At 41.5% G+C, this 20,111-nt stretch overlaps 1 protein-coding gene across 1 annotated transcript in view; it reads right to left on the minus strand.

Moving 5' to 3' along the window:
- Positions 1-8,694: 8,694 nt before the first annotated feature.
- PTH1R (parathyroid hormone 1 receptor) overlaps positions 8,695-20,111 on the minus strand; it is a 388,901-nt gene continuing 377,484 nt past the window's right edge. Inside the window, exons 11-13 of the mRNA XM_033931838.1 lie at positions 14,639-14,780; positions 12,330-12,371; positions 8,695-9,933 (exon numbers count right to left, since the gene is read on the minus strand). Coding sequence (XP_033787729.1) covers positions 9,571-9,933; positions 12,330-12,371; positions 14,639-14,780 — 547 coding nt within the window. The 3' untranslated portion in view covers positions 8,695-9,570. The remainder of the gene's footprint in view (positions 9,934-12,329; positions 12,372-14,638; positions 14,781-20,111) is intronic.

Below are 20,111 nucleotides of genomic sequence, written 5' to 3' on the forward strand. Positions count from 1 at the left end.
CATCTCTCTCTGTTTCCCCTTCCCCCTTGTAAGTCCAACATCTCGTTTCACTCCACAGCCCTCTCAAACTAAACAGGCTACTTTGGTTGGCCCTGCCAGAACCTTTCCCGTGCCTACCTCCAGGAAGTGACATCACATCATAGCAGAGGAAAGGCACAGGAGGGGCAAGCCTTAGGCAGTTTTTTGTTGCCGGCCAGCCACCACAACTTTGGGAGAGCTATGGGGAGGAAGAATGTGCAGGGGGAGCTGGAAAGAGATGCCATATTGACACAGGGAGAAGGGGAAGAGTGATTGGACACTGGAGCAGGTCAGGGTCACACAAGGCAGATGAGACAAAGTGCAGAGGGGATCAGGCAGCCCCTACCATTGGGCTGATCTGGACATTTTGCTGGGCACACTAAACGGTAGCCAGGCCCATGGCTCAGCAGGAGATCTTTATTCCCCAGTAGAGGTGAGGGACATGACCCATGAAAGTAGAAGTCTTCGTCTGAATGCATAAGATTTGGAAATTCTACATTGAACACCAAAATATGCTCCTGGTCCCAAAAGGCAACCCTGTTTTTTTGAACATCTATATCTATCTATCTATCTAGCAGGTATGTTTAGATGATAAAGGTGTGTGAAAACATTATAAAATACACAGTGCATATCTACTCTTGAGCTGTCTAGTTCAGGCAAGATTTCCCTTGACTAAGGGCTCCTTTTACAAAGGTGCGCTAGCGTTTTTAGTGCACGCACCGGATTAGTGCGTGCTATAGTGCGCGCTACCCAAAAAAACTACCGCCTGCTCAAGAGGAGGCGGTAGCAGCTAGCGCGCATGGTATTTTAGCGCACGCTATTCCGTGCGTTAAGGCCCTAACGCATCTTTGTAAAAGGAGCCCTAAATCCATATTGGCTTTCTCTCATTAATCCATGCTTATGTATATGTTCTCAAAATTTTCCCCTCTAAGTACAATCCTTTTATAATAACTCTTTAATTCTTCTTTTTTTTATTTTATACTGTCATTCGTCCCATCAACAACCCTCAGAAACACCACTCCTCCGCCCCATTCATTAATCTTTTTGCGGAGAGATATATGTGCTAAATCCTCATAGGTCAAGGTTGAGAGTTCTATTCTAACTATTCTCAATGTAAAAAATTGATTGAGAGAGGGGACATGATTGAAACATTCAAGGCACTGAAGGGGATAGACTTAGTAGACAAGGTCAGGTTGTTCACCCTCTCCAAGGTAGGGAGAACGAGAGGGCGCTCTCTAAAGTTGAAAGGGGATAGATTCTGTACGAACGTAAGGAAGTTCTTCACCCAGAGAGAATAGAAAACTGGAACGCTCTTCTGGAGTCTGTCATAGGGGAAAACACCCTCCAGGGATTCAAGGCAAAGCTAGATAAGTTCCAGCTGAACACGGACGTACGCAGGTAGGGCTATTCTCAGTTAGGGCGCTGGTCTTTGACTGGAGGGCCTCCGCGTGAGCGGACTGCTGGGCATGATGGACCACTGGTCAGACCCAACAGCGGGAATACTTATGTTCTTATGTTCATATATCTGTTTCTTTAATTATTACTTATTTCATATCAGTATTACTTATCTTTGTTGCATGTTTCAAGTTTTTGTTAAAATTTGATTGAGTTGCTTATTAGATTTCATTACATTACATTAGTGATTTCTATTCCGCCATTACCTTGCGGTTTAAGGCGGATTACATCCAAACTAAAAACAAGAATGACATTTCAACTTTGAAGTAATAGAATAAATGATGAGATAAAATTTTAAGGGATAATTATGGGTTTTAGATAATGTTTGGTAATTAGAAAAAAAATTAGAGAGCACTAAGGGTTTATAGAGTGTTGGATGTGGGGTTAGGATTGTTGTGCTGGATAGGTTTAACGTGGATAGGAAAACAAAAACATGTATCGCTATGGCTTCGTCAAGGATCCGCCCTGTCTTTTTAGTAATGCTGACTTCCTCCTTTCTCTTGGACTTGGTTTTACCTCCCCATTTCGTGTGATGCAACTGCTGGTGCTGTTCTGTCATTTTGTTCTTTATAATAGTCTCTTCTATTTTACCTGGCACTAACATCAGACTCACTGGTCTATAATTTCCTGGATCCCCCTCCCCCTCCCCGGAACCCTTTTTAAGTTTCAAGTTTAATTTGATTTGATATACTGTATTGCTTAACATACAGCCGAAGCGGTGTACAAAAAAACTTAGGCCCTCTTTTACTAAGGTGAGCTAATTGCTTTAGCGCACGCTAAACGCTAATGTGTGCATGTTAGTCTTTGGATGCGTTAGCATGCGCTAATTCAATTAGTGCGCGCTAATTGGTGCGCGCTAATTGGGGAGATAGTTAAAATATACTTATAAAGGGAAGCTAACAGACAAATTTAAAATACTGAGGGAGACTACACAGGATACAAAAGGAAGACAGTGAGGGTTACATTATTTATAAAAGGAAAAAAATGGTTGGGGAAAGGAAAAAACCAAAAGAGAGTACAGGTAAGATTATAGTAAGCCAAAATCAGAATCAAAGGCGTATTTAAAAAGAAAGGTTTTAAGGCTTGATTTAAATTTGGAAGCACAAGTTTCTTGTCTAAAAATCGGTGTTACATTGGCCACCCTCCAGTTTTCCAGTACTATGCTAGATTAAAAAAAAAAATTACAAATTACTAACAATAGTTCTGCAAGTTCATTTTTCAATTCTATCAGTACTATGGGATGTATACCATCTGGTCCATGTGATTTGCTACTGTCAAACTGACCCATTACATCTTCCAGTGTTAAAGAGATTTTTTTTTTTTAGTTTCTCTGATTCATCAGAATTGAATACCAGTAGCTTCCCCACATCTTCCTCGGTGAAGATCAAAGCAGAGAATTCATTTAATCTCACCGTTCTGGCCTTGTCTTCCCTGAGTACCCCTTTGAGCCCTCGGTCATCTAGCAGTCTAACTGATTCTCATCCCTGCTTCTTGCTTTAAATATACCTACATAGGTTTTTACTCAGTGTTTGTGCTTCCAGTGCAATCTTCTTTTCAAAGCCTCTCTTTGCCTTCCCTATTAACACCTTGTATTTGACTCCAAGGTTCTACAATTCATTTTTATTGGTTCAAACCTTCTTCCTTGTCCTTTGGCTTACCTTTTTTTTTTTTGGGGGGGGCAGGGGACTTCACACCAGCAAGCCAATTATTTGCAGGTTGCTCAATGATGTGTGTGTGTATGGGTGAGCAAGATTCTGTGTGGTATTAGAATGATGAGGTATCTTGTGTTGGGGGAGATGAGTATGACTGAGTTCATGCCTTTAGTTGTGTAAGGTTATCAGCAGTTGGTAATGGAATCCACACAGGATGGGGTCATACTAGACTTAGTGCTTATAAACAAGGAAAGTGTTTCTGATGTTTCTGGCATCCAGTGATCACTGTATTATATGGTTCAATATTAAGATGGGTATAGAGAGGGCTCATTCAAAAGCAAAGGTTCTAGACTTTTTTAAAAAAAACTAACTTTATTCGGATGGGGGTTTACGTCAAGGAATTGTTTTTTGAGTCACGTGTTGAGTATCAAGATGCCTAGGCATTATAAGGACAATAGAATTATAGTTTCCACATGGCAAACATTACAATTTATAAATAATTTAACACCAATTCCAATTCATCAATCCACGTACCAGTCCCTATGGTTGAACTCCAAGATTCAAATTGGCAGATATAAAGTCATCTGGAAGCATTGAATGCAGGCAGGTATACGCACGTTAGATGATGTGATATCAAATGGGAAGATGCTTGAGTTTTCACGACTGCAACAATCTTTCGGTATTTCAAAGTCCCAAACATTTAAATGGTTGCAGTTGAAGCAGCCTATTCAGAAGGGGTTCCTTGAATAGCGAAATTTAAAAGATCAGTATAGTTTAAATAGCTGCATATTATTTATTGGTATAGAGTGCAGTATGTTATATTACTTGATTGTTCATATGTTTGCACTATGTATTTGATTTTTAAAATGAATAAATAATATTTTTTAAAAAGGAATTGTTTGGGTGGGAACATCTGGAAGGAGTGGAAATGAGGTGGGCAAAACTGAAAGGAGCGATTGTAAGGGTGACAAACCTTTTTGTGAGGCAACTAAGTAAAAGTAAGAAGAAAAGAAGGCCACTTTGGTTCTCAAAAGTAGTAGCTGAGAAGGTAAGGAATAAGAGGTTAGCTTTCATAAACTACAAAAGATTGCAGAAAGAGGAAGACAGGCAAAAATATCTGGAAAAGTTAAGAGAGGTTGGTCGTGTAGTCAGGAAAGCAAAGATGCAAATTGAAGAAAAAACAGCTGATAGGAAGAAGTGCAAAAGTGGCATTTTGAGACTCAAAGGTGAAGGGGAGAACAATATAGAAGCTGATAAAGAAAAGGCTGAATTGCTTAACAGATATTTCTCTTTTGTGTTCATGCTGAAGTGCCAGGAGCGAGACCGCAGAAGACAAACGTGAATAGAAATGCAGGAGTGGTAGACCCTAAAAACATAAGAATAGCCTTATTGGGTCAGAACAATGGTCCATCAAGCCCAGTAGCCCGTTCTCACGGCGGCCAATCCAGGTCACTAGTACCTGGCCAAAACCCAAGGTGTAGCAATATTCATTGCTACCAATACAGGGCAAGCAGTGGCTTCCCCCATGTCTTTCTCAATAACAGACTACGGACTTTTCCTCCAGGAACTTGTCCAAACCTTTCTTAAAACCAGCTACACTATCTGCTCTTACCACATCCTCTGGCAACGCGTTCCAGAGCTTAACTATTCTCTGAGTGATAAAAATTTCCTCCTATTGGCTTTAAAAATATTTCCCTGTAACTTCATCAAGTGTCCCTTAGTCTTTGTAATTTTAATGGAGTGAAAAATCGATCCACTTGTACCCGTTCTATTCCACTCAGGATTTTGTAGACTTCAATCATATCTCCCCTGTTTCCAGCACATCCAAGAAATTGAGCATTTTCAAGTATTAGACATTTGTCTCATTTGCTCTAGGGAACACATTTTTGGTGAAGTGTTGGAAAACATTTACACATGGCCATTAATAGAAAAAACAAAACAAAACACAACATTGACAATCAGCTATTTTGTGGCAGCTGAGCTGAAGCGAGTTGAGACTGTTGTTGGAGAAAAGGGGCTTCTTTCTCCTAAATGTTCTTCTGTTTGGACTATTTAACAAGTGAAGTAGGCACCAGACTTTAAACCTGAGAGAACTGGGGGAATTGACCAAACGCTGAGGTTGCTGGACTGAATGTGATATGGCTAATTGCCTAAAGTGTACAGGCTGATGCACTAGACACGAGGTATAAAAGGCAAAAGTATATCTTTGCCTTTCCTGAGCCTATGACGGAATAGGCTCAGATAGATGTCCCAAGAAAACATTTTGCTGCACCTTCTAAAGTGGTTTATGTGTGCTGACTGGGTGAATGCGCAGGGTTCCTGGAAAACACGGCCAGGAATCTCTCACAGTGTCATTTGTAGAATTGGGCCTAGTGGCGCTTAAATTGACTTAAGTGCTAGTAGGCTTCAAAATATAGGTTTCAGTATATTAAGCCAGGTTTTTCCTAGCCTACTATACCGGCACCTAGCACAGATACCTACCAGCGCTTAACTCAACCCGTGCCCAAACTCCACCCATACGCATGCACGCTTTTCATGTAGGCATTGGTATACGCTTCGGTGTAAATGCTTACTGCAAGGTGGTAGGCACCTCCCGAGTTAGGCGCCTACCAGCTAATTAATTTTTGAAATTGCCTTTTTTTTTTTTTTTTTAAATAGCGCTTTCAATTATCAGCGCCAATTGACTAATAAAAAAAAAAATTAACCTCCCCCCTCTTTTACTAAGTCACGGTAGAGGCTTCTACCACGGCCCAGAGCGCTAAATGCTCTGATGCTACTTCAACGCTCATAAGAATTTAATGAGCGTAGGGGCATTTAGGACTCTGGGCTGTGGTAGAAACCTATATCACGGCTTAGTAAAAGGGGGAAGGGGGAGAAGATGGCGCCTAATGCAGTAGGTGCCCCAATACAGGCGCCTAGCCTTTTATAGAATCAGGGCCTCAGCGCACGCTAATTCCCTTAGCACGCACTAAGACTCTGTTTTACCTGCGCTAACCGATTAGCGCACGCTAATCAATTTGGCATGCGCTAAATGCTAACGTGTTGCATCTTACTCTATGGACACATTAGCGTTTAGCGTGTGCTAATCGGTCAGCGCACCTTAGTAAAACAGGGGGTAAGCTTTTGTGAAAGGGCCCCAAAATCAGGAGCATTGGGGGTCCCGCTCGCTAAAGCCATTTTTACTGCAACAATAAAAATTGCCTTTTTATATTTTCTGCATTAATGGCCATGCACTAATTTTGCTATTAGCATGTGGCTGTTTAACCCTTTCAGGACCATAAGGATCGTAGACCAATTTTTGTGGTTTTGACGACATTTTTATGGTAAAAAGGGCTTGCAGATGCCAAAAAATTGATTTTTTTTGTGAAATATCATTATTTTTTTTAAAAAAAAATCACACTTCTGGCTTATGGACAGTGTGGCAAGTGAATCTTCTCGTCAATCTGGCAACGACGCTAATGAATGAATGTCGGAACCAGTTTGTTTACATAAAGGCAGTATCCTATGGAATCCGTACATATCAAATTTAGAACTGTAGACTATCCCAATCAAAATTTATAGGATTTTAAAGTTATGGGACAAATATGTCCCTTGGTCCTGAAAGGGCTACAAAAAAATAATAGTGTGTTTACACTTACCACCACCTATTTTGTAGGCTTATGGCTCATGGGCTATTCCCGCGCTAACGGATTAGCACAGGAATGGCCACGCTTTTGTCTCCAGATGTCCTCCTTCAACAATAAAATTATTTTTAGCGTGTAATTAGTGCACACATCTTTGGCACTTACTGCCCAGTTTGCCACTTTAAGCTGTGTTAGACATACATAAGCACCTCGTGCAGTTTAGCAAAAGGGCCCTATTGATTGTTGACAGGAATCAGTAACGTGCAACAGATCTGGAAATAATTTATCAGCAGCAGAATCAGCAATGTGTGATGTATTAGCTCTCTCACCAGTCCTTCTACGTATGAGGAGCCGCTGAAAAGTTCTCGGCCCAACCAAGAAGAGAATGATGCGGAGCCATGAAACTTATAAGTTATTCCACACTTTTCTTGACACTTTTCGTTTCAATGAGGCAAATGCATCTAGCAAATGGACACAAGTATAGGGAAACTAAGCCATTGTGACATCACCGATGAGGCTGGCTCTTAGGCACTGGTGGAATGAGGCATTATGACATCACAATAGGAGGGACCGCTGAAAAGTTCTCAGCCCAACCAAGAAGAAAATGATGTGGAGCCACAAACTTACAACTTATTCCACACTTTTCTTGGCACTTTTTGTTTCAATGATATGAACTGAAACAAAAAGTATCATGAAAAATGTGGAACAACATCATTCTCTTCTTGGTTGGACTGGGAACTTTTCAGCGACCCCTCATAGCTGTGTTGCTGAGCAGTGCACGCTAAATGCTGAGCCACACTTTCTATTCCTATGGGCGGTTCGGTAGGGTTGTCCAGAAAAACTTAAAGTTGGAAAAACTGTGTGAATTGAGATTTTCCCATTAATTCAATTGCGCTTGATCAGAAAATAATTTATTAGAGCCCATCCTGGGGTCCCTCCTTTTTTCTTAAAATTTGCTATTATTTTTGTTTACTGGAGCAATAACACTAGAGTCTCCAATAAGCTTATTATAGGAAGTGGGGTCGGATTCCTTAGAACCCCATTAATAGACTGAGGCCCATATTCAATAAAAGGTGCCTAACTTAAGTGTCAAAGCTGTTTAAAAATGAGTTAAAAAAGAGCTTACAAACAAAAATGAAGGTGCCTAGAGGCGCCTACAAAACCGGCACCTAGATCGCATTTACGGGGGCACCCCAGAAAGCCTATGGTAGAAATAGGCGTGGCTGACACCGGAAGTGACCTTAGGCGTCCATAGGTGCTTCTGTAGACTGGATTCATGTCAAACATACGTATTGGAAATATAGGTCTTGAAAACTCTGGCCTACATTTCCGGCACAGGGCAGGATTGTGGGTGTGCCACAGAAAAACATTTGCTCCGTTAGTGTGCTGGAGAAAAAAAAAAAAGTTTGTGTGACACTGCTCTAGTATTATTTCTGTACTGATTTATTATTATTGATATAAAATGTCTTTTTTATTAATGTATCATTGCTGAGTGTGAAAACATAAAAGTTATAGCTATGTGTAATACCAAGAAATGTGCTCCATTAAGCAAAGAAAATAGCAAATTTTAAGAAAAATGGAGCTTTATGGTAATCAGTGGCATTGAAGGACCCCAGGGTGGGCTTTAAAAAATGCTTAAAAATTATTTTCTGATCAAGAATAAACAAATTCATGGGACAAAAAATTTCAATTTGAACAGCTTTTCCATCTTTAGGTTTTTCTGGACAACCCTAGCGGTTCGGAATTTTTAGTGTAAAAGCCCGTCTTAGGCAGGAACCACCCTTGTTACTGGCAACTGAACAGTTATCTAAACCAGGAAGAAAAGGATCTATAATTTATTAGTTATTTGACCTAGAAATTGGTCATTTGTGACAGAGAATGTTTATAAATTAGAAATTTGTAGATTAGCAACTTGTAACTCATTAACTGAGTCAGTAAGAAACTAGTAATCCATATCATATATATTATTTGCATCCATGGATCTAAGCACTCATTCTTCAGTTCACTTCTTGGCATAACAATTGTTACAGAGCAAATTACACCTGACTTCACATTTTGTATAATTACGTCTTTGATTCCATCATATTCTCACCCCTTGAGTAGGAGAAAGGATCACTGTACTTTTTTTTTTGTTTTGTTTGTGTCAAGTAGTTATGCTTCAGTACCACAAACGAGTGATACTCACATAATGCAAACAATTTTTCTAGAGGAACATATAAGATGTGATGTCAAGAGTCAGTTTGCCCACAAGGCCATAAATAACAGAACAAAGCTGCTGTCCATGCTGTATTTAACCTGCTGTTACACGACACAGACACCCCCTCCCCCCAAAAAAAACCCTCGAGTCCATAAAATTACAAAAGTGATAAATAGTATGTTTACAAAATTAAACTTTTTAAAGTCAGCGTTAACATTCTCAACTTGAACCTTTGTAAAAATGAAGAATAAAACCCAAACTCTTTATCTGTATATTCCGATAGTGTGACGTGTACTCGGTAGCCATCACTTTGTGCCATAGTACCCCCTTGAATAATTACGCCTAGAGTACGATCTGAAGTTCAGTGTAACTCTAATTAGTCTCACTGTTCAGACTGACCAAGGTTCTGGGGCCTTGAAAGGCCTCAAAACCAAAATCTTCCGTCAGCTCTTTGCCACTGAATAAACATTTCTGATTAAATCCTTGGTCGTGATGATAGCGTCGTTGGCTGCTTGCTTTCTGGACTCCTCATTCCACAGAACAGGAAAGCTGTGTTTAAAAACGTGGCATTTGCTCTGTGGCCCTGTATTCCCTTTGGTGTGCAAGAAAAGTGTTGCAGAAATGTTTACATCACTGTTTCTCGTTCTTCTTCCACAACGGCTGTAGCTCGTTCAACATCGTAAAGCCCGGAGCCATTTAGGTATTCCTCATCCTTGATGTACTGTTCTAGTCCAGAGGAAGGGAGAGAGTTTTCAGAAATTGAACCGTTCTTTACGTAGCCCGGCAAATTCCTGTGCCCATTTAGGGCTGCAGTCACTAGTCTGGTATTTAAATGAAGAGCTAGCGTCCCTCGTGTAGTCACATTAGTAATGCTGGTATGGGAAACCATGGGTCCGTAACTGTATGTTGTGCTCCCACTCCGTGCTTTCCTTTTGAAATCGAGGGCTAAAGTCCATCTGCTCCAAGACTTCTTTATTTCTGCTTGCACCTGAACAATTGAAGAAATAACAAGTTATTCAATAGAATTGAGACAACAGAAGAGATCAACAATTCTCTCATTCTATTCTATGACAACTCACTTGGCCAACTCACTCAATAGCTAATGAGCTAAGAGGAATTTGTCACAATGGCAATTTGTGATCAGCCATAAAATAGTGTTAACGTAGCATACAAGGAGGAAAAATCTCCACTAAACAGAAACCATTGTTTAGCATATAGAACTGTAATTTCCAAACTGTTAGGGTTACGATCAAAGCAGTCTATACAATATATACAGGTACTCATTTTGCACTTGGCGCAATGGAGGGTTGAAACTTGAAACTTAAGTTCTTCTTGCTCAGTCACAAGAAGCTGCAATGGGAATTAAATCCAGTCCCCCTGGTTCTTAAGCTACTCCTCCACTTATATATACAGCTTACTTACTGTTTTATCCCAAGTACTAGGCAGTTCGTAAGAATCACATCCATAATAAAATTATTAAATCTTCATACAAACACAAAGACCTAAATTAAAAACTTATATCATTACTATAAAATATGTGGAGGGGAATTTTCGATAGGACGTCTAAGTCCAACTTTGGACAGTTCCCGCAAGAGGTCCAAAGTCGGAGGCGAACAAATGGATGTTTTTGAAACTGGCAAAACTGCTAGATGTCCCAATTTTTTTTTGTCTACTTAGACGTCTTGGCTGACAGGATGTCCAACCCTAGAACGTCCAACTTTATTTGGCATTTTCGACCACAAAACTGTCCAAGTTCAAAACGTCCTAATCCACACCATTTGGACGTGGGAGGGGCCAACATTGTAATGGACTGGCCACACAGACATACCAATAGAGCAGTGAGGCACCTTAGAGGACACTGCTGTGAGCTTCACTTAAAGGTTGCCAGAAGTACATCTCACCATAACTCCCTTCTAATGTATGGTGAGCCCTCCAAAACTCCCCCCCCAAAATCTACTATTCCTACCTGTCTACCATCCCAATAGCCCTTATGGCTGCAGGTGGCACCTATATAGCAGTATAATAGGATCTGAGTAGGTTTTGGTGGACTCACACGTTCCACCATAAATGTAGCGATTAGAGTGGCTTATGGGCCTTGGTCCTCCTCTCTATGGCTCACTAGCCCACTCACCAGGTTACTTAAGACATCTGTGTGATGCACTACTAGGATTTCCCATACTAAGTGCTGCTGTCCTAGAGACAGGTATGCGCTGTTTCATTCAGATTTTGGGGGGTGGGGGGTGGAAGGGAATCAGTGGCCACTGGGGGAGTGTTTGTGTGTGGGAGGGGGGACATGCCTTCATCCTTCCAGTGGTCATCTTGTCAGTTTGGGTCCCTTTTTGGCACTTAGATGCTTTGAAAACAGATCTTCTCCCTCAACATCTAAGTTCCGTCCATCTCAAACTGGAAAAAGATATAATCATGTCTGCCTGGGTCCCGCTCCCATGACTCAACACCTCTTCTCAACAGCTCAGCCCTAAAATGCGGAGCCCAGTGCATCCTGGGGGTTGTAGTTCATTTTCTCTGATTAGTGCCCCCTGCTGACTGTTGGTATATTATTCCTAAGGCTCTGGCCTGCTTAAATTGCCAATCGGCATCTAAACATTGATATTCAGCAGCACTAAGCTTTGCAGTGCTGCTGAATATTGACTCTGACCCTTGTACCTTTTTAATCATATTCCCCCCTTTGTATCTTTTTTATCATACCCTCCCTTTGTACCTTTAAAAAACAAAACAAAACCCCGTACTTTTTTAAATTCTTCCTTCCCTCCCTCCCTCCACAGCTCTACATTATTTTTCCGGCAGCAGGCACACGAGTCAGGAGCGAGCTTTCCGTGTTTCCGCCTGGCCCTGCGCCGCTTTCTGAATGCCAGCAGTTCTCGCGAGTCCCAAGGCCCAAGCGGGAGCATGTAAAGCTTGGGCCTGACCGCCGCGCTCCTGACTCGTGTGCCTGCTGCTGGAAAATAATTGTGGAGTCGTGGAAGGAGGGATATATGCTTGAAAAAGTGGCGGCGGGGGATTTGTTTTAAAAAGGTGTGTGGCTGAAAGGTGGAGCGGCTATAGTGATGGGGGTTGCAATTGTATGGGGGGGGGGCGGTTAGCCAGTATTTAAAAAGGTGGTGCAGCTGAAAGGTGCTACAGCCGCAGGGGGGGGAGTTTGCAATTGTATGGTGAGGAGCGGCGGGCGGTGTTTAAAAAGCTGATGTGTGGGGTGGGGGTGGGGGTGTTGCAGCCATGTGGGGGATTGAAATTTTTCACCTTCGCTTCATAAGACGCACCGAGATTTCCACCCACTTTTGGATGGGAAAAAAGTGTGTCTTATGGAGTGAAAAATAAGGTAGGTAGAATTAATCAGTCATCAAAAACTAAAAGAAGGATACTCACTTCTCCATTGCAGAAGCAGTATATAATGGCCACAAGAAATCCCTAGAAAGAGAAATATGAAAAAGCAAAACACAAAACTATGATTAGTGTAGATAGAACATGGGGGGGGGCTAATTTGAATATGAATGTTCTGATGCAGTCTCACGTGTAAATAATAAGAATTCATATTAGTTAGTACACATTTGCTTTGTATGTATGTTATAAAAAGTGCTGTGAGACTGAATCGATATAACATGCGTTTCAAATCACTTTTAAAACCTTTTTTTATTTTCAGATGCATTTAACTAACAGCTTCAATATTCAATCGGCTTCTATTCATATTTCAGGCAGGACTTACCCCGCCTCTTCTCCTTGCCACACGTGTGCGCCCCTTACCTTCCCTCATACCTTTTTTACTTCGTCGTGAGGTTGCTGCCCACGTCGGCGCTCTCTCTCTGACGTCACTTCTGGGACCTGCACCTAGGAAGCGACGTCGAGGGGCGAGCTGACACCGAAGAAGTTAAAAGGGTATGGGGAAAGGGAAGGGGGCGTGTGCTTAGCAGGGAGGGGCGGGGGAAGTGCGCCACCGCCCCGAGCGCCACTCATTGAGTCCAAGGGCTGCTCTTACAAAGCCGCGGTAGCGATGCGGCCGCTGTAAGTGCACTGAAGCCCATAGGAACTGAATTGCTTTGGAAAAGGAGGCCTGTGTTAGCAAGGGCTATTCTCCTTAGCCAAAACAATAGTACTCGGTTTTTGAAACGGCATCACAGAGCTCAGCACAGAACCAGACACAGGAGAACCCAGACACCATTCACATACCCTCCAATCAGAGACATCAAACGGAAAAAACTGTACGAAGGCCTTCAAGCCACACAGGCAGCAAAACTAGACCGCCAACTCTAGGATTCAAAAGCAAACTTCTAGGATTCAAAAGCAAACTAGATACACATCTCCTTACGAGAGGTATAGAGGGATATGGGTGACAGATATGGGTGACAGATTGGATTATTGCAAATCCATCTACCTAAGCCTAACTAAGAAAAACCTCCATAGACTTCAGCAGATTCAGAATGCTGCGGCTAAGCTAATTTTCGCAAAAAACAAATTCGACCATGTCTCACCACTCCTGTCCAAGCTTCACTGGCTTCCAGTACCCTCCAGGGTCCTTTTTAAATATGCCTGCTTAGCCTTCAAGATCCTACACGGCATCCTTCCTCCCATTATTCCACTCTTTTGGAATTCCTCAAACCCTAATTCCACCACATCCTCCCCAAAATTAAAACTATCATTCCCTTCTGCAAAAGGTATATCCCGTGCAGGAAAACTAGGAACATCCCTCCACTTTAGAACCACAGAACTCTGGAACAATCTTACATCCCCGCTCAGAAATTCAAGCTCCCTCCAACTTTTCCGCAAACACCTGAAAACTTGGCTCTTTTCAAAGATGTAACACCTCCCCCTCTCTGGTATCCTGACCCCTCTATACCCTCTTAGTTCCTATCCTATAACCCTTCATTGGAGTTCCTTTCTATCCTAACTCTGTAAACCGTGCCGAGCTCTATGCTTGCGGAGATGGCGCGGTATACAAACCTAAGGTTTAGTTTAGTTTAGACTAGAATTACGCCAGGTGTACACCTGGCTGGACCTCCGCGTGTGCGGATCGCCAGACTTGATGGACCAAAGGTCTGATCTGGAGATGGCAGTTCTTATGTTCTTAACTCTCCAATCTACTAATCGCGACCCCAGACTACAAAACTTCCAGAAAAGAAATAAAAACCCTGCTATTCATGAAATCCACGAAGACTAACTAACACCGTATGAAACATTTCAATCCTCTGAAGCAACTACTCGGTAACACCTCTGGACATGTCCAGAAATCCTCTTCTGTAATCCGCCTTGAACCGCAAGGTAATGGCGGAATAAAAATCACTAATGTAATGTAATTTTTTTTTTAATTTTTATTTATAAATTTTTCCATTCTTACAATATTTGAATTGTACATATTATTTTCAATTAATACATGGAAATTGTGATTACAAATAATTCATCTTATCACATAAAATATAACCCTCCCTTTTTTTCATTTCTTAATTCCACATAATATACATTCCCCTCCCCATTCTAATATAACTATTACTAATGTGCTAAGAAATCTGTTCATTGGAATAACGAGTCAATGGTTCCCAAATTTTCTTAAAATTATGAATATTTCCCTGTTGTAATGCTATTGTTTTTTCCATTTTGTATATATGACAGACTGAATTCCACCAAAATGTATAATTTAATTTGGTATAATCCTTCCAATGTAATGTAATTTAATGTAACGGTACCTGGATTGAGTTGAAGAACATTTCATAGTGCATTTGGATTTGCCAAAGAGTCCCTGATACTTCTGTGTATGGCGTAGCCATGAAAACTATATAATGAACTCCAAAGAGCGGCATTAAAACAAGGGTTGATTTCAGCAGTTTCCTGTACAGAAGGAGATATACAGATGCGTATTAGACTGAATTGTATTAAAATGATATGTAATAGCATCATCGTAGCAACCAGGCAGTATACTAACTTTCTTTAATGGAGTCATTATTTGTTGATTGATTTATTTACCAGCATTTGGAATCCTTCCTTGCAGTAACCATCTACGTGGTTGGTTACTGCACCTTATATAAATTATAACATAGATTTACACACACCCCTTTTTACAAAACCGTAGTAGTTTTTAGCATTGCCACGGCTGTATCAGCTCCGATGATTTCTACATATTAAAACATGCATTTAAAAATAATGTGCGTCACAGCCCAACCACCACCACAATCTAAAAAAAAAAAATAATAATAATAAATAATTAAAAAAGTTGAAACAGGCAAGTATGCAGTAGAGCAAATAAATTTTTTTTCTGGCTTCAATTTTACGCTTTAGAGACTCCCATAATAAGGCGAGGGATATCTAAACAATAGGGAGGATATAAGAATTTTAGATAAATAATAATAATAATAGCTGTTTTAATGGCGGGGTGTTTTTAGGGTAGTTGGATGGACCTGTGCTGCTGCTGGCTGGGGGTAATTTGCGGTTTATGGGTTTTTTACATGTAGAGTTCATGGTTCTGTTTGTTGTACATTGTTTTGAGCACTTTTGAGGTCAGTAGTCGAGAATCCTGCTTCCTACAGTGGCTAATCCAGGTCACAAGTACCAGGCAGACTCCCAAGAAACAACAAGATTCCATACTATCAATCCCAGGGAGAAGCAAGAGCTTTCCACAGGTCTACCTCAATAGTTTATGGAATTTATTCAAGCCTCTGGAGAGTAGTTATCAACGTGGGCTACTATTAAGGCGGCACATACCTGGTGAATTCTGTTTCTCTTCTCTGTTGAGCTGTGAATTCATTTTAGCTTTTGCCACAAATTTAGGATGCCGCATACCAAAAGGAAGGGAAATGGGTGGGCTACCATCTCACTGGACCGCACATACTCGCCGCTGCATCAAAACATTGAGAAATATCTCACTGGGAATCCGACGACTTTGACCGGTGGTGAGAGAATTGCTAAAGCACGTGTGGAAGAAGTCCCTGAGCTTTCTGGGTCCGATGTTACTCGTTCCCCCTTGGAATTGACTCATCTGTGTTGGTGTTGGAGGTGGAATTGACATTGTCATGTGTTGGAGGTGGTTTTGCCGATGGTGCAAGCTGGTTTGGTTGGAATGCGATCGTCAGAGGCTCCAAGTGAGGGCGGCTCCCCATTGGAACAACACTATGAACAGTTTGGAAGGCGGTTGTGGACTTGACATCATCCTCATCTCCAACCCCCCTGCTCCTTCCCCCTACCCCCACTACCGCGCACTTGCACCCCTTTTAACATTCACAGCACGAGCGGCAACCTCAACTTGCTGCCCGTGCCAATGTTGGCTCTTCCTCTGACGTCACTTCCTGGACCCGCGCCTAGCAATTGATGTCAGAGGAAGAGCCGATGCTGGCGCGAGTAGCAGGTTGGGGTTGCAGCTCGCGCTGCAAACGTTAAAAGAGGTGCGGGAGAAGGGAAGGGACGTGATGTTTGCGTGGCAGGAGAGAGCAGGGAAGGAGCGGATGGGGACGGGGGAGGGGCGCCACTCACCCTCAGTACGCCACTGGCTCTAACCTCCTCAGTCTTTCCGCCTTAGAGAAGCCCCATTCTCTTAATCATTTTGGTCTCCTCTGTACCTTCCCCCTGAATGAAGCGATTGCATGCAGTTGGCATGCAAGGAGCTGAATAGTCATGTTTATACTTTTCTAATAGGTAAACCATTCGTTTCTCTCTTTTTTTTCTGCACCTTTCCAATCACCCTCTTTGAAATGCCCTTGTTTGAATTTTTCTGTAGCTTGATACATTTTTAGCAAAAGGCTTTCTTAAAAATGTCAATACAAAAAACGGAGGCGACAGTTTTTGATTTTGAGAACAACAGTAATTGAACTTGGAGGTGTATTCCACTTAAGATTTCCCTGCAAGTGTGTTATAAGATATCAATCCTTAAAATATGTTTTCCTAGAACCTTCTCACTTATCTAGCTTCATATTAGAGAATAGCACGGTGACAAAATTCATCACCGTTCCCGTCCCCGCGGATAACCGCGGGAAATAATCCCATGTCATTTTCTAGTGTCTATTTCAATCTCAATCCTTCTACACCAGTATTCTTCAAAGCAAAGCTTGCGGGTCAGTGGCTGTGCTTATGGGAGCCAAGGATAATGAAGCCATTGTGACATCACTGATGTGATTGGCTCTTAGGCACTGGTGGAATGAGGCATTATGACATCACAATATCTGCTCTGGATACCAGAGACTGTCATTCTGTAGTGTCTGTTTCAACCTCGGTCCTTCTACACCAGCATTCTTCAAAGCAAAGCTTGAGGGTCAGTGGTTGTGGCCATTCATACTCTGATTCTTCCCTCTCTCCTTAAAAAATTACATGAAGATGGTTTCCCGCGGTTATCCGCGGGGACTGGGACGGTGATGAATTTTGTCACCATGTCATTCTCTACATCATATCTCTTAAACGCCTTGGGAGAGAAGAACTGACATAACAACAATAGGAAAGAGAATAGGTCTCCCACTCAACAGCAATCTGCAGATTTTTACTTATACGGTACTTAACCTCTTTTGTTTAAAATTCACTCAGATTTAATCTTGGATTTCCTTTTTTTCTATGAGGATTTGAGATAGATGAAGAAAGAATTAAGTTTCCTGATGTTTTTGGTTTTACCTGATTTGATATAAGTTAAACTGTCTTAATCTAACTTTCTGTACAATTGTTGCAAACTTGGAAATTATTTTGAGAATTCAATAAATAAATAAATTAAAAAAAAAAAAAAAAATGGCAGCGAATGCCCAGAAAAGGTTTATTCACATCTGAAGTGCAATGAATTGAAGGCGGCTGAATCGCCAGCGCTAAATACACTTACACTGACTTAAAATGGTCATGACAGGCCGAAAAGGAAGGCTGTCATCTGGTTGCTGTATTGCCTAGGAAGTGACAACCCAGTGATGATCAAACATGACTTGTAAAAGCCATAGCTGAATGCTCCCAAACCATAATTAGTTGCAAACTTAAAAAAATGAAAAATCTGGAATATATTTCATGCCTTGGCCGAAGAATGACAAAATCTCAGCCAAATACTGCAATGTCCTCGACACCATTTTCATATAATAAATTTGTTCTGGTATTTCAGTGTCAAGGGATTGTTGGCACGATTAGAATTCATTTTTGCAAATCTGAATTAAGATTTTAACAAAATGAAGTGATTTGGGAGCACAGCAACATAGTAGATTTCGACTGAAACAGGCTGAATAATTGCCTTAACTTACACCACTCTTGCTGAGAACCTCTCCCAGCTGTCATATGTCCGACTGCTTCCTTTCTTCTAACTATGACCACCACCCTTCCCTTTCCATAGAAACATAGAAACATAGAAAGATGACGGCAGATAAGGGCCATATAGCCCATCAAGTCTGCCCACACTATTTACCCACCCTCTTAAGTCTTCTGACCCCTTAAGTATAATTGTAATTATACTGTCACTCTACTGACCCGCTCATTTAAGTCCTAGTGACCCTATCCCTTGGCATGACCCCGTAGGGATCCCACATGGGTATCCCATTTGTTCTTGAAGTCTGGGATGCTGCGTGCCTCGACCACCTGCACTGGAAGTTTGTTCCAATGCTCGATCACTCTCTCCGTGAAGAAGTACTTCCTTGCGTCTCCACGAAACTTCCCTCCCCTGAGTTTGAGCGGATGTCCTCTTGTGGTCGAGGGTCCCCTGAGAAGAAAGATATCCTCTTCCACCTCGACCCGTCCCGTGATGTACTTAAATGTCTCAATCATGTCTCCCCTCTCCCTACGCTCTTCAAGAGTGTAGAGCTGCAATTTGCTCAGTCTTTCCTCGTACGGGAGACCCTTTAGCCCCGAGACCATCCTGGTGGCCATCCGCTGAACCGACTCAATTCTGAGCACATCCTTACGGTAATGTGGCCTCCAGAATTGCACACAGTACTCCAGATGAGGTCTCACCATGGCTCTGTACAATGGCATCATGACTTCAGGTTTCCTGTTGACGAAGCTTCTCTTGATACAACCTATCATCTGCCGTGCTTTAGATGAAGCCTTCTCCACTTGAGTGGCTGCTTTCATGTCAGCACCGATGATTACTCCTAAGTCTCGTTCTGCCGTAGTCCTGGTTAAAGTTTCTCCATTCAGGGTGTAAGTTCTGCAAGGATTTCCGTTACCGAGATGCATGACCTTACATTTCTTGGCGTTAAAGCCCAGCTGCCACATCAAGGACCAACTTTCTAAAGTACGCAGGTCTCCTCGTTTGCTGCATTTGCAGAGAGCTCACAAACTGCATTTAAACCGGTTTGATCCCCTTTAGGACACAGCTCCCTCACACTGGAAATTATAGTCCCAGCCTGCAGTTTATACTGGAAACTCACCCCATTCAACCAACAACACTGGGGCAGGGAAAAAGACTCAAGTATCTGAAGGCAAACCACTTAGGGCTCTTTTTACAAAGGCACGCTAGCGGTTTAACGCGCGCTAAACCACTGGCCGCGCTAGCCGCTACCACCTTCTCTTGAGCAGGCAGTAGTTTTTTAGGCCAGCCCAGGGGTTAGCGCATGATGAAAAGTCACGCGCGTTAACCCCGCTAGCGCGGCTTAATAAAAGGAGCCCTTAGGCTAAAAATAGTATATAAATACTACACTAAGGTATTTTTTTTCCTACGCTTCCCATGTAAATGTATTGTAAGGTATCGAGATAATTTTTTTTTTTTTTTTTTTGAACCGGCCCAAAAGGAACTGGAAAAGGAAGGAACATTGGATTCGTTAATTAGAGTTAAGCTCCTCGAAACCAGTCATAGATACCTTGTTTTTGCCTATGCATTTATTTCATTTCTTTAACGTTCACTCATAAAATTCTTGGATCGTAATGTGGACTTGAGATTGTTTGAAGTAAAATTATTCTTGTATTTTTTCTTCTTTTCTTTTTAATTTTATGTTAAACAAACAATCTTTCTGTACAAAATGTTTGATTTTGATATATGTAAAATTATTATAAATTAAAAAAAAAAAAAAAATACTACAATAAAGTTTTCCTTTTCAGTGGCAGGTCCAGAATGCTGTGCCCATCTACATGACAATGTTTTGAGGTTAAGGAAATTGATAAAAACTTATTTTTTTGTCCAGGCTAAATAATAAATGGAAGATCCATGAACTTGGAGAGCCTTTTGTATTATTATTACAGCTTACAGATGATGTAAAGTATTGTATGTTTTATTACTTT

The sequence above is a fragment of the Geotrypetes seraphini genome, chromosome 2 (assembly GCF_902459505.1).
Source record: "Geotrypetes seraphini chromosome 2, aGeoSer1.1, whole genome shotgun sequence".
Lineage (NCBI taxonomy): Eukaryota > Metazoa > Chordata > Amphibia > Gymnophiona > Dermophiidae > Geotrypetes > Geotrypetes seraphini.